This window comes from Haplochromis burtoni, unplaced genomic scaffold, assembly GCF_018398535.1.
Source record: "Haplochromis burtoni strain Fernald_Lab_line unplaced genomic scaffold, NCSU_Asbu1 Contig_9, whole genome shotgun sequence".
Classification (NCBI taxonomy): Eukaryota; Metazoa; Chordata; class Actinopteri; order Cichliformes; family Cichlidae; genus Haplochromis; species Haplochromis burtoni.
Genome location: NW_024582370.1, coordinates 2,465,900 through 2,477,903, shown reverse-complemented (window position 1 = coordinate 2,477,903; position 12,004 = coordinate 2,465,900). Strand labels below are relative to the sequence as shown.

General features: G+C 39.0%; 2 protein-coding genes across 3 annotated transcripts; one reads left to right on the top strand and one right to left on the bottom strand.

Moving 5' to 3' along the window:
• Positions 1-1,735: 1,735 nt before the first annotated feature.
• tac3a (tachykinin precursor 3a) lies at positions 1,736-3,984 on the top strand. Its single transcript, XM_042227758.1, has 7 exons — positions 1,736-1,941; positions 2,278-2,393; positions 2,684-2,783; positions 3,002-3,031; positions 3,115-3,168; positions 3,253-3,319; positions 3,585-3,984. Exons 2-7 carry the CDS (start codon positions 2,292-2,294, stop codon positions 3,601-3,603), a joined length of 372 nt encoding a protein of 123 aa, XP_042083692.1. The 5' UTR covers positions 1,736-1,941; positions 2,278-2,291; the 3' UTR covers positions 3,604-3,984.
• Positions 3,985-4,016: 32 nt separating this feature from the next.
• Positions 4,017-11,288, bottom strand: c1galt1a (core 1 synthase, glycoprotein-N-acetylgalactosamine 3-beta-galactosyltransferase, 1a). 2 transcript variants are annotated; one of them, XM_005914766.3, is made up of 4 exons: positions 11,066-11,288; positions 9,691-9,945; positions 8,602-9,266; positions 4,017-4,921 (listed from the first exon to the last, which is right to left on the bottom strand). In XM_005914766.3, exons 2-4 carry the CDS (start codon positions 9,899-9,901, stop codon positions 4,586-4,588), a joined length of 1,212 nt encoding a protein of 403 aa, XP_005914828.1. In that variant the 5' UTR covers positions 9,902-9,945; positions 11,066-11,288; the 3' UTR covers positions 4,017-4,585. The 2 variants fall into 2 exon arrangements, with proteins under 2 accessions (XP_005914828.1, XP_005914827.1); XM_005914765.3 differs by having other exon boundaries at positions 10,835-11,287.
• Between the last annotated feature and the right edge of the window lie 716 nt (positions 11,289-12,004).

The following is a 12,004-nucleotide window of genomic DNA, read 5'->3' as shown; positions in this document are numbered from 1 at the left end:
GGCCAAAGGATTAGTCACTATAATAAAAACAGAAATTTGGCTTGCATGGAAACACTGTTTCAAATTCATTCGCATAGAATGATCTCATCATGGTGTTGGTCTGTGTTTTTGTTTTTCTTTTATATACTGCTTCACCTATAGCCACCATGGTCTACCTGCTGTTACTGAGCCAGCTGTGAAGGTCCAGCTGACCTGTCAGGACTAGAGATTATCCAGCTGTCTGCAGCTCTGAGGGAAGCGCATACATAATGACAGTTCAACAGGTTTGGTACTGAGTAGGATGGCAGGATTGGATGACTTCCAAATGTTGTAAAGCAGAAAGATACAAGACATTATTGTTCAGCACTATGCAAGATATGTGCCTGTAATGTCGTCTGTAGCAGGATGTCAATGTTGGCTAACATAATCGATACAATATATCTACTCACCTTGTCATTAAATGAGAAGCTTTCCCTGCAATTGCATGCTGTGGAAAAACAGCCACTGGCACTCTTTCCTTGTGTTACTGGGTTGCTTTGATTACCAGGGGAGATAAGAAAGAAACACTCATCAATAATGCAAAAACGCAATTAATGACTTCCCCACTTCTGACGGATCTCCCATCCCGGACCCCTGCACTGCTGCAATCCCCACCCTGACCCATCCCCGCACGATTACAGACAGGAACAAGACAAATATGGAAACGGGAAGCCATTTCTTAACATGTGAAAGGCACAATTTGGATTCCGGCTTAATGCTTTGTTGTCAGTGTCACACCCTCTCACATCGGTCCTAAATCTCCAGACCACAGTAATTGATGTGCATTACTTCCCTTTGCCTGCACTACAGTTTGAATCTCAAACTTTGCTTTACTGAAGAATTATGCTTGTTTGCATTCTGAATGCGTAAACAAACACCAACACAACTCTAATTGCTTGTGTAATTGCAAGAAAAATTATAGGTTTGGTACTTGCACTAAATTTGAGCCATTTTCAGAGGCTGGTGAAAACGTGTTTAAACACGTTTCAGGATTTCTGTGAATACTGACAGTAAATACTAAATTTCCAGGCTATGCTGATTTAATTTGAAAAAGTAGCAGTTCTTGAGCATTTTACCCATGCAGTTTTTCACTCACAAAAAATGTATAAAAAGTCCCTCAGTGGTTGTCAGGTGATGACATTTCATCTCACCACCTGTCGCACACCATTTAACAGAGAATTTAGCAAGCATGAAAACAATTTCAAATGATGTCTGATAAACATGTTACTCATTGTGTCAGGACTGGTATGAAGATGTGTCTATCCAAGCTCAGCTCACCGCGTATAGGCTCTAAAAATGGTTGTGCTGATAATATTTCTACCCAGTGATATTAAACATATTTAAGTCTTGCTTTCAAACCAGCAGAGATCAATTATATATGGTATATTTTATATTCTGTCTCCTAAAAAAATTCCATGTTGATGTAAAATTAAAAGCCATTAAAATGGTAAGATTAATTGACTTCTATATCCTTTCTTCCCCAAACTAACTGCAGATATAGCCTTATCTTTTTCCAAATATGTTCAGTGGTGTGCTTCAGTCCACGAAAACAAACATGTATCCTCGTCACGAATCCTAAACTTTTTTCTATTTTCTTTTCTTTTTAAAAGGGTGTGTGCGTGTTTTGTGTGCAGTGAGGAGTTGCGGGGGGAGGGGAGGGGCAGACGCTCTCATCATCATCATCATTATGACCATCAATGAGTAGGCTCTGTAGCCTTCAGTGCAACGTGATAAAAGAGTACTCCACCTACGCTGCTGATTGGCGTTACGCAGGTATCCAGCTATTATTTATTACCCCAAAGCCCAGACGCTTCATTCATCCGGACTGGCTCTCACAGCGGGATCTAGCCGATTCCACTCTACTTTCCACTTGGGCGCACTCAGCTGACTTGCCAACCGCATTATCTGCTCGACAGAAAACAGGTAAAAGCTAAAAAAAAAGTCTTAATGCTTAAAAATGATCTTTAAAATAACATTTAAACTGTTATCTTGTTGTGAAAGAAGATAGTTTAAGGTTTACTTTAACTCTTTGGTAACGGAACAGAAAGAAACACTGCGTAAAACTACTGTCTTTGATCAATATGAATCTGTTATTTACTGATTTTGAAAAATTCTCTTCAATCTAACTTTGCGAACAGTAAATTGTGCGTTTTTACGCACCGATTGCATCGTGCCTTGTGCGCAGTGGGTTTCTTAATGAAAATGCAATGAATTTCCCCATTACGAAAACACCTTATAAAACGAATTGTTTTTGCACAGGCGACACCAACAAGATGAGAAGAGGTTTGCTACTGGTGACTTTTTTCCTCGTCATGGAATTTCGCTACAGCTGGTGCAGATGCGACGAGCCCGGATCGCGCAGATCAACTTCAGATGTAGGTTCCCGGGCGCGTAATAATAATAATAATAATAATAATAATAATAATAATAATAATAATAATAATAATGATGATTGCATTTATATAGCGCTTTTCGGGGCCCTCAAGGCGCTGTACAATTCCACTATTCATTCACTCTCACATTCACACTTTGGTGGAGGCAGCTACAGATGTAGCCGCAGCTGTCCTGGGGCAGACTGACAGAAGCGAGGCTGCCATATCGCGCCAGAGTCTGAGAACATCTTTTAGAATAATCAGATTTTGTTTTATTCTTCTCATTATTGCAGCAGACCATAGGCTTAGAGAACTTTAAGCGGAACATCCTGAAGAGATACAATGACTTGGATTATGACAGCTTTGTGGGTCTGATGGGCAGAAGAAGTGCAGGTTAGTGTTTTCGACGGGCGAACATGACCAGTTTAAAAAATAAAAATAAAAAAATTATATATATATATATATATATATATATATATATATATATATATATATATATAGTATATTTAATTGACAGTATGCTGAAGCTATAAACTGAAGAATAAAATATTTGCTGCAATGTTTCTGAAAATCTCACCGGTCTTCTGTTTTTGTTTTATTTTCTTCATCAGAGGCTGACGCTGAACAACCATCCCAAAAAAGTAAGATTTTGTAATTTACTTATGGCGTAAAACGACCGTTTAAAATTGTCATGAAATATTGCATTTTGCTTTTTATATATAAGGGGAGATGGATGACATTTTTATTGGACTTATGGGACGGAGAAACGCAGAGACTGGTGAGTGTATGGCAGGTGTCTAATATCCATGTCCTTTTAGCTTTGTCGCCTTTCATATTCATGTTTTCTATGTATATGTTACAGATAATGGTGCCTGGAGGAGAGAGTATCCAGAGAGGAGAGGCATTTTTCTCAACAAGTGCAGGCTGAGGTGAGTGCTTCTTCCTTATTCTTAAACAGACATCACCAAATGTCAGCTGTTTAGAAAAAATAAGTTAATGATCATCCTGCATAATTAAGGATAAAACCGATTTCAGACATAGAACTTCGGAAGATTTGTGGTGTTTTAAAAGGGACTGGTTTATGCAAACCATCTGCATGCTTTTCATTTCTTAAAGTAAATCTCTACTTGTAGTTCTCACAGTGGATTTTTAGGGTACTTATGTCCATGTATGTGTTTTGTTTTTTTCCTGCAGGTTACTTCAGGGACTGTAGACACTGACAGTTACTTTCATTTGGCTACAATGACAGAATGTCACCGAGAACATCAACAGTAAACCAAATGTCTGATGGAAACAAAAAAAAACCACATGATTCCCACTGTACCTGGCTTATGAAAGTGACAATGTACCAAGCATAATGTACGGTTTTATTTGGAGACAAAGCATAATTAGAAGTAATAAATTCTATTTCTTTATCATGTCATTCTTTTTCTTAAAGTTCAAAATAAATGTAATTTTTATACATAATTCATTCATTTAAATGTTGGTGCATTTTCCCTTGTTGTTTAAGTGATTCTTCAAGCTGTTGTCTCATGTTGAGACAATACTGTTCAATCACAGTGTTGGGTTAAATAAAATCAGGTGCTCAAACGGTTCAACGGGGGGTTTCAAATATACTCTGAAAGGTGAAAAGAAAACACTTTATTTTGCATTTCTGAAACAAACATCATATCAAACATCCTGGCTCTGGTTTTAAAGCGTGTGTTAATTAGATTGAGCTACAAACGAAATTTAAACAAAATTAATTTATTAACTTGAAGTATTTTATGCCAAATTACTTAATTACTCACAATTAATAATAAATGTCATACATCTATTGCTTTTTCCTGCATAACTCCAAGCACATTGGCTGTGACAATAAATTCAAACACTGATGATGTCAAATATAATTAAGGCTAAACCAGATGTTCATATTGGTTGAACACAGCTGAGACACATGTAGCCTCCACTCAAACATCTCTTATCTTTAACAACTCACTCATGTTGTCATACTCAGCAGAAAAGACTTGTTAGTGCACAGTAAAAGGGTTATCTGAAAAAGTCATACTTTTCACCACAGTTCTTCTTGACTGATCACAGAAGGAAAGTAGCCACAGGTGCTCCTGATGTAGTTTCTGATGGCGATCAGACACACTGCAGTTAAAACACATTCAGTACCATCTAAAAACACAACACAGCTAATACAATACAGCGTTTTATTCGACTGCAGTCCTGTTCACAGTGAGATGGGAGTTTAAATTCTCCGTCTCCTTTTCCTCTGTCATCGTATCCTCTTTGGTTTGGTTTCCATTGAGAGAAAAGGCAACAGTTGTGCGATTCTTTCCGTCCTTCACCCCTCGAACTGCTTTAAGTCCCGCTGTTACAGCCGTCTGCGAGTGTGGGCTGACATTCAAACCGTGACGTAAAGAGGGCTGGTAGCGTGGAATATAACCATACGCTCTTAGGTGGTAGGTGTAGTACTCCATCACGTACATCAGCTCTGCTTCGATATAATGAAACGATACAGCCAGGTCTGAGCAGCACTGCGGACCCTAAGGAAGAATAACACGTAGGTTAAAAACATAAACCACACACAGAACAATAAAAAGCAACTCACTCAAAATATGTTAACACTGAAGTATTCATATTTTTACTACATGAGTAGCAGTCACCGTCCATAATCACATTGATAGTCATTGCTATTGTAAACCACTGAGTTTTGCTTTAATGCCCACACCTGAGAACATGATCAGTAATCGTCCTTGTACAAAGTGTACAACGCTCTCTGCTTTCAATCTCTGAACTGAAATGTAATTTTCAACAAAATATTGGATTTAATAAAGACAAATAACCACATACAGTCCAAAGAAAAGAGAGTGCTGCACATTAGGGCTGCCACTAACGATTATTTTGATAGTCAACTAATCAGATCATCATCCATTGGACGTAAAAGTACAGCTTATTGCACCAGCAGCATCTGCTCTTATATAACTATCATTAGCTTTAAGCTTTTAAGGTGCTAACTAAAAATAAAGACAAGATGATAGTTTATTAAATTTTAATGAAATTTGCAGATTGTTTTGGTAAAGTTTAATAAACTCCTTGCTATCTAAAATATAACAGGACACCGGAGTATATTCTCCAGCATCTCACACTCCTGATAATCAGCTGTCTGCTTGACGTTTATTCAGCTGTGTAAAAACTATAACTTTAATCTCAGCCAAACCGATTTACTCAGGAACAAATAAAATACAAAAAAAAAAAGCCAAACAATAACATTTTTGAGTTATCTAAGTGACTTATATATATTTAACCTGAGTAGCGAAAGACGGCGGTGGGTTTGAAAACTATTTGCCGGCAGTCTGGTGTTCTCACCGGCTCTAGTGAGCCTTGAACCCCGGCTAGCTATCGAGCTGGTGGGTAACAGACGTCTCCGAAAACGTGGAGCGCTTTTGAAAATATGCGGTGTCCTGATAAACTAAGCAGATATTTGAGGTTTACACAGCTACATTCTCGCCTGAAAATATGTTAAACGTTTATTTTGTGACCCAGAAAGAATAATAAGAGTAATATTAAAACTAACTACTGTTTCATAAACGGTCACATGTTGTCACAGTTTTTCCTTTTCATTGTCTGAGGAAAAAAAATTAATAATAATTGTGGCTTAAAAATATTAAAAGTACATTTATGTTCTTATTACCCTTTAAAAAATAAAAATAAAGCAGCTCCATACTCAGGCAGACAGCAGCTGACAGCATCAGTAATGAACCTGCCTCATTTTAATTGCAAAGTACAATAGATTAGTTGCATCATCAGCAACAAATTGACCAATTTTCCCCTCATTCGACAGGACATTGTCTGTGCTGCAATCGTCTACTTTAAAATGAACACTTTCTTTTTTCCAAATTCAATTATTGTTTGCAAGGGTCAGGCACACAACTTGAATGTGTTAGATACTCACATATTCATTTATTTTAGTCAGTACTCTTCTGATGATTCATTTAAATCAATGCCTATGTTTCTAATTCAAAGTAAAATATACAAAACATCAGGCAACAGTTTTTAAATTTGATTCTAAATGATTAAATAAATAAAGAGATATAAATTGGTCAGAATTATTGATTATTCCTTCACATGTTCAGAGACCCTGCTCGGTGCGATTAAATCAGTTACTTGGTTAACTGACTAATCCTGCTTCGGGTGATAACCGTAGATGAACTGTAGGTTTGGAAAGGCTTACGTTTCACTCATACATTTGGTCTGGAAATCAAAGCAAACGTTCCACTGAATAGCTGGATAATTTATTTACTTATTTATCAGTTTATTTAAGTATCACTTATGAACAAGTGGTCACGTTTTGCAACACTCTTTTAGCCAAGAAGTTTTAACCACTTTATCCTTTAATTTATCATATTAGATTTGTGTCAAGCATAGCTTTTCTTTATTCAACCTTTTGAAGCATGGTGTCACCTGTAATTTGTAAAACTGTGCTTTCAAAGAAGTTTCCTCAACCCTTGATTACTTGGATTACTGTGAAGGTAGCATTAATGCTCAACAATATACATCCATTAGCCACTTCATTAGATTTTCCTTGCTAGTGGCATTTAGATCTGCCTTAATACTGGCATATATTCAACGAGGTGCTGGAAACATTCCTCAGAGATTTTTCTCAATATGAACCTGACAGCATCATGCATTTGCTGCAGATTCATGGGCTCCGCATCCATGATTCTCATGTTTCACCACAGTGTTCTGTTGATTTGACAGATGGCTGCTAGAAGCAGCCATCAGAAGATAAATACACTGTGGTGATAAAGGGATGCAAATGGTCAAAAATAATAGTAATGTAGGCTCTGGCATTTAAACAATGCTCAGTTGGTGCTGTCCCAAGAGAATATTCCTGCGATACAGGCAGGATGGGACCATACCTTCATGTTGTTATGGCAATTTCTGACCGGACCATCCGATTGTCTTAATGAGCCTGTGCGAGACTGTTTTCTGTTCTTAGCTGACAGTAGTGGCAACCAGTGTGGTTTTCTACTGCCCTGGTACATCTGCTTCAAGGCTCAAGATGTTGTGCGCTGAGAGATGTTCTTCTCCATATCTTGGTTATAACAAGTGCTATTTGAGTTACTATCTGGCTATTCTCCGTTGACTTCTGCATCAACAAGGCATTTTCACCCAGTGAACTGCCTCCCACTAGATATTTTCTCCTTTCTATGTGAACTGTACAGATGTTTATGAAGGAAAATTCCAGTAGGGCAACAGTTTCTGAAACACTTGGGCCAGCCCATCTGAAACTGTCTTCCCCATTCTGATAGTCAGTTTGAAAGTCTCTAGGTCATCATGATCAGGTCCTCATACCTACATTCACTGAGTTTCTGCCATGTGATTGGCTAATTGGCTGCTACAGTATGTGTGGCCAAACATATTTTGGAACAAATTATGTTGCCATCCAAAGGAAGGCCTTTTTTGGTTTTTAAAGAAAAAGACTTCCTGGTTTCAGTCAGAATATTGCCAAACCAAATTTGCCAATATTCTGATTGCATGTCTCCATATTTAAAATGTTAAACTGGCTAGCTTACAAGTCCAGATACGCCATCGATTGAAAAGGTTTGGCATGGTGTGACACTAAAATTCAAAGAAGGGCTTGAACTGTTGAAACGTTTTCTATATAAGCTGGCCTCCTTAGTTCTCAAACTGTTTTGTTAAATGAAAACATGACACCACACAGCAGTAAACATGTTCTCGATCCAACTTTTTTTGAAAGTTTGTATGTGCCTGACATTAAATTCAAAATTTGATTATTTTTCTAAATTAGGAACTTTTTAGTGTTAGCACTCAATATACAGTCTTTGAAGTACTTTCAGTTAAAGACTGTAAACACTATTGCCTATATGACAGTAAGTGTAACTTTCACTAAGAAAAAAGTGTGTACACTTTTTTAAATGAAAGACCTCTGTCACTTGAATGGAAGACATAAGCTAATGACATTAAAGGATTTCTAATTTAAGGTTCAGTCCGTCATCAGCATGACGTCCTAACCTAACTTGCCCCTTTCTAACAAGGTTAATCCACTCACTGTTTGTCTGCTTTATCTACGCGCTATCTGTGAACTGGATTTTAGAAATGACCTTTGTATGAAAAGATTTCTTTGTTTTTTACCACCACAATGTGTAAGCCCATTTCACTATTACTCACTCAAAAATGAAACTAATGTGAGGGGACTTGCCTCAACAATTGGGTAGTAGCAATAGCTCCAGTACCAGAAGCTCTTGGAGAACTTGCCAGTAAGATGGTGCTCTGGCACAAATGGGTGAAAAGTTTCTCGTTGCAAAGTGTCTCTGGAATCTCCTGCCAGAACACCCATCTTCTCCAAACACTGACCGAGAGCTAGGTCTTCCACAGGGGTCGTGTGTGTGCAAACTTTGGTTCGAAAGCCTTCCACAAATCTTTTGAGGGCTTCTTTACTGAGTACATAACCTGCTCCCCCACTCATGTAGCCTTGTTTGGTATAAGGTTTGAAGCGCTTGCCAAAATAGATTGGTTCTTCGGAGGAGTGGTTGGACAGAATCCAGCGCAGGTTGTCCACTACCACATAGGTGTCATCATCCGCTTTTAAGAACCAGTCTGCTTCATTCCCGTGGTGTTCGTAGACATAATGGAACGCTCGAATGGTCTTCCAGTAGAGCTGGTCACGGCCCTCCTTTGTCCCCAGGCCCACAGTGGGGAAGTCAGGGTCGTCCACAGAGCTCATGAACACGACGATGTTGCAGTGCCGACTCCAGGTAGCCCTGACATGTTGGGCCCTGCTCTGCAGGTTATACGGCCCCGTCATCACCCAACAGAGAACGCGTACTTTCTGATACAACATATCTGCCACCTGGCTGTCTTCATCTGGAGGGACACACGACAGTATATAGCAGTGTTAACTGGTATGCAGTTGACCTGTTGCATTTGTCATTCTACAAGCCACACCACACTCTACTTAACACATTTGGATACATATGCAGTTAGTTCCCTTCCACATCCTTTCAGCTGTCATTATTTTGGCCATGCCAATTGGAAGTAGCATGAAAGCAATAGTGGAAAAATTCCATATGTGCATCACAGTCCAAAGCAGAATAGGTATTATCATCATTATACAGTCTAAAGTAGACTTGGTGCTATTTCAAGTCCGTTGTGTCTGTAAACCAATCTCTAAACTTTAAGGCAAAGTTCAGTCATGGGCTTAGAATGTTTCCTGCACTGTAAATATGTGAAAGCCATTATTAAATTAGAAAAAAAAATGTATTCATACAGCTGAATGAGTGTAACACACCTGTACGGTGAGGAAGGTGCAGATTCTTAACAGCAGCTCCCTCCTTCCTCCAGCTGGTCGGCCTCTCCCTCACAGCAGTGACTTTTTCCTGAGCTCCTGACAGAACAGGGTAACTTCTCTCAAACCACACCTGGTGAAGGAAGAAGTACGTACTGCAGGCCCCTAATATGAAGCCCAGCGAAAAGCCCAATCTGGAGCTGAAGCCTTTCATGGCGATAATGTCTCCACAGCTGCGAGGTCCAAGTTATTGCATGTCTACATGAAACAGCACCACACTCAGTCAATTTGATGCACAGCCAAACCACAAAGGCCAACAAATATCAGTCATTAAACGTCTTTTGCGTTACATGCGTAAGGTGCTTGATAGCAGACTGACTGCATGTAGTTGTACAATTAATTTTGCTATCATTGTTTTCTTTTTTTAATTGCAATAATTTTAAATTATAATACTTTGCCTCATGATTTTAGTCTTTGAAAAATGTCATTAAAAACTATTTGAATGTTTATGAAGTCATAGCGCGCTGACACTGCAGTAGACATGCGTTTAATGTATAACGTGCACAAATGACGACATGATTAACTTCGCTGCTCGTGCCTAGAGAAGCCGTTTGATTTATTATGGTGACGTCACGTCAAGACCTCCTCCTTTTGTTTGGTTTAAAGACGGGATGGTTAAAACTAATATTAGCAACACTTAAATTCAGTTTGTCGCTGGAGCAAAAAAGACTAGAGAAGTGCTTTTGACACGCACTTCATAACTAACTGTCAGCGGGCCGCTGGCAGTGTTTTTCATTGCGTCTGATGAGGTTAAAGACCCCAAATCCGAGACAGATGTTAACGATTAACGTGACGAGAAATGTTTATGGCAAAGCAGCTTCTCTCCTGTATGCTGCTCTTCTACTTTATCCAGACGATAAATAAAATGACATGACAATCTGGTTACAATAATCAGGGATTCGTCCGTTGAGACAATAAATGAATAAACACGACAGAAACTGCTTGGCAGCAAAACGAGGCCAAAGGGAACCCAGATCGCTTTCCAAATGAAATAAATGAATACCAAAAGTTTCGTGTATGTCCACTGAGTAAATAAATGAGAAATACAAGCCTTTAAGAGACTCCCTCCCTCCTGTATGTTATTTACCTTTGCTGGGGATCAGTCATTTGTGATCACGATGTGCTTGTCACCCCAAGGAGCAGCTAAAGTATTTCGTGAAAAACAGCACAAGGACGCTACACCTGTCGAGCACACGGCTACATGCAGGTCTCATTCACCCGAAATACTGTTTCTCAGTGAAGTCCTCCCTGCACTGTGTCGCCAAATAAGATGATTACCAGCAAAGAAAAGCTTCTGAGTAGAATTACATTCTTCTACCTCGCGGTGGGTAAGCTCTGAAAATGAACGCTGCCATTGGTCGCCTGTCGGTGACGTATGAGGAAGCGCTCGTCCGCGTCCTGAGAAATAATAATTGTTTCAGATGATCAAGATTTGTTTGTCACAAGTGACACTGGTTTTTCGGAGACGCCGGTGAGACAGCTACAGGGTAACGGTAAATGATGGCGACGACTTGTCGTCTGCAAATAATCGCCTCTAGGTGTCACCCTTACAACGGCTCCAAAAGGCTTCAAGCCAGCTCCAGCAATCATAAGCACTTTACGTTAATGCAAGCCACCTCACCAGAGTTACTGACTCCACTTTCAAACAGAACTCGGAAATTAAAGTACATTCCGAGTCACCTGTTGCCCTGGATCCCCATTTCGTCTCTTGCAGTTAAAGGCAACCTGGCTATAACTACCCTCTCAGCTCCCCAGTTAGTAAAGACGTTTTGATGCTACCTTACAAAAGCTCTAACCAATAAAACCGTGGTTATGATCCTGTTTTGATCTCTGTTCTACAGCTGGGTTCTTAGCTTGCTCCAGATAAGCAAATGTAGTATATACAACAAGTGTGACTGAATGTAAAGCTTAAAAAATGTAATGTTTTTAAAAATTTAAAACATATACCAAAAGTGCTAACAAAGCACTTTTGAAGGGGACTAAATTTCTAGAGTTTTGATGTTCTTGAACCTCTAAACTCACACAGTTCAATTCATTTGTAGGTCATTTTCACCTCTTGTAAACAGTCATTTGGTATTGTGGTGGAAATCCAAAGTTAAACTGTGAGAGTAATAGGTGTTTTCTCTTTCATTTAGTAACTTCTGCAAAGACAGCAACACTATTTAAGACTGTGATGCAAATGTCTCACTTCTGAGGAGGAAGTGCTTTTTTTTGTCTTGTGCAAAAAGAATGTGTTAACAGAGTACGAGCAAATTTC

Coding starts and splice junctions, on each gene's coding strand:
- tac3a (XM_042227758.1), top strand. CDS start 2,292: ATGAGAAGAGGTTTGCTACTGGTGACTTTTTTCCTCGTCATGGAATTT. Junction 2,784..3,001: donor GATGGGCAGAAGAAGTGCAG/GTTAGTGTTTTC, acceptor TTTCTTCATCAG/AGGCTGACGCTGAACAACCA. Junction 3,169..3,252: donor ACGGAGAAACGCAGAGACTG/GTGAGTGTATGG, acceptor TATATGTTACAG/ATAATGGTGCCTGGAGGAGA.
- c1galt1a (XM_005914766.3), bottom strand. CDS start 9,901: ATGAAAGGCTTCAGCTCCAGATTGGGCTTTTCGCTGGGCTTCATATTA. Junction 9,267..9,690: donor GCACCTTCCTCACCGTACAG/GTGTGTTACACT, acceptor GTGTCCCTCCAG/ATGAAGACAGCCAGGTGGCA. Junction 4,922..8,601: donor GCTACTACCCAATTGTTGAG/GCAAGTCCCCTC, acceptor ATTCTTCCTTAG/GGTCCGCAGTGCTGCTCAGA.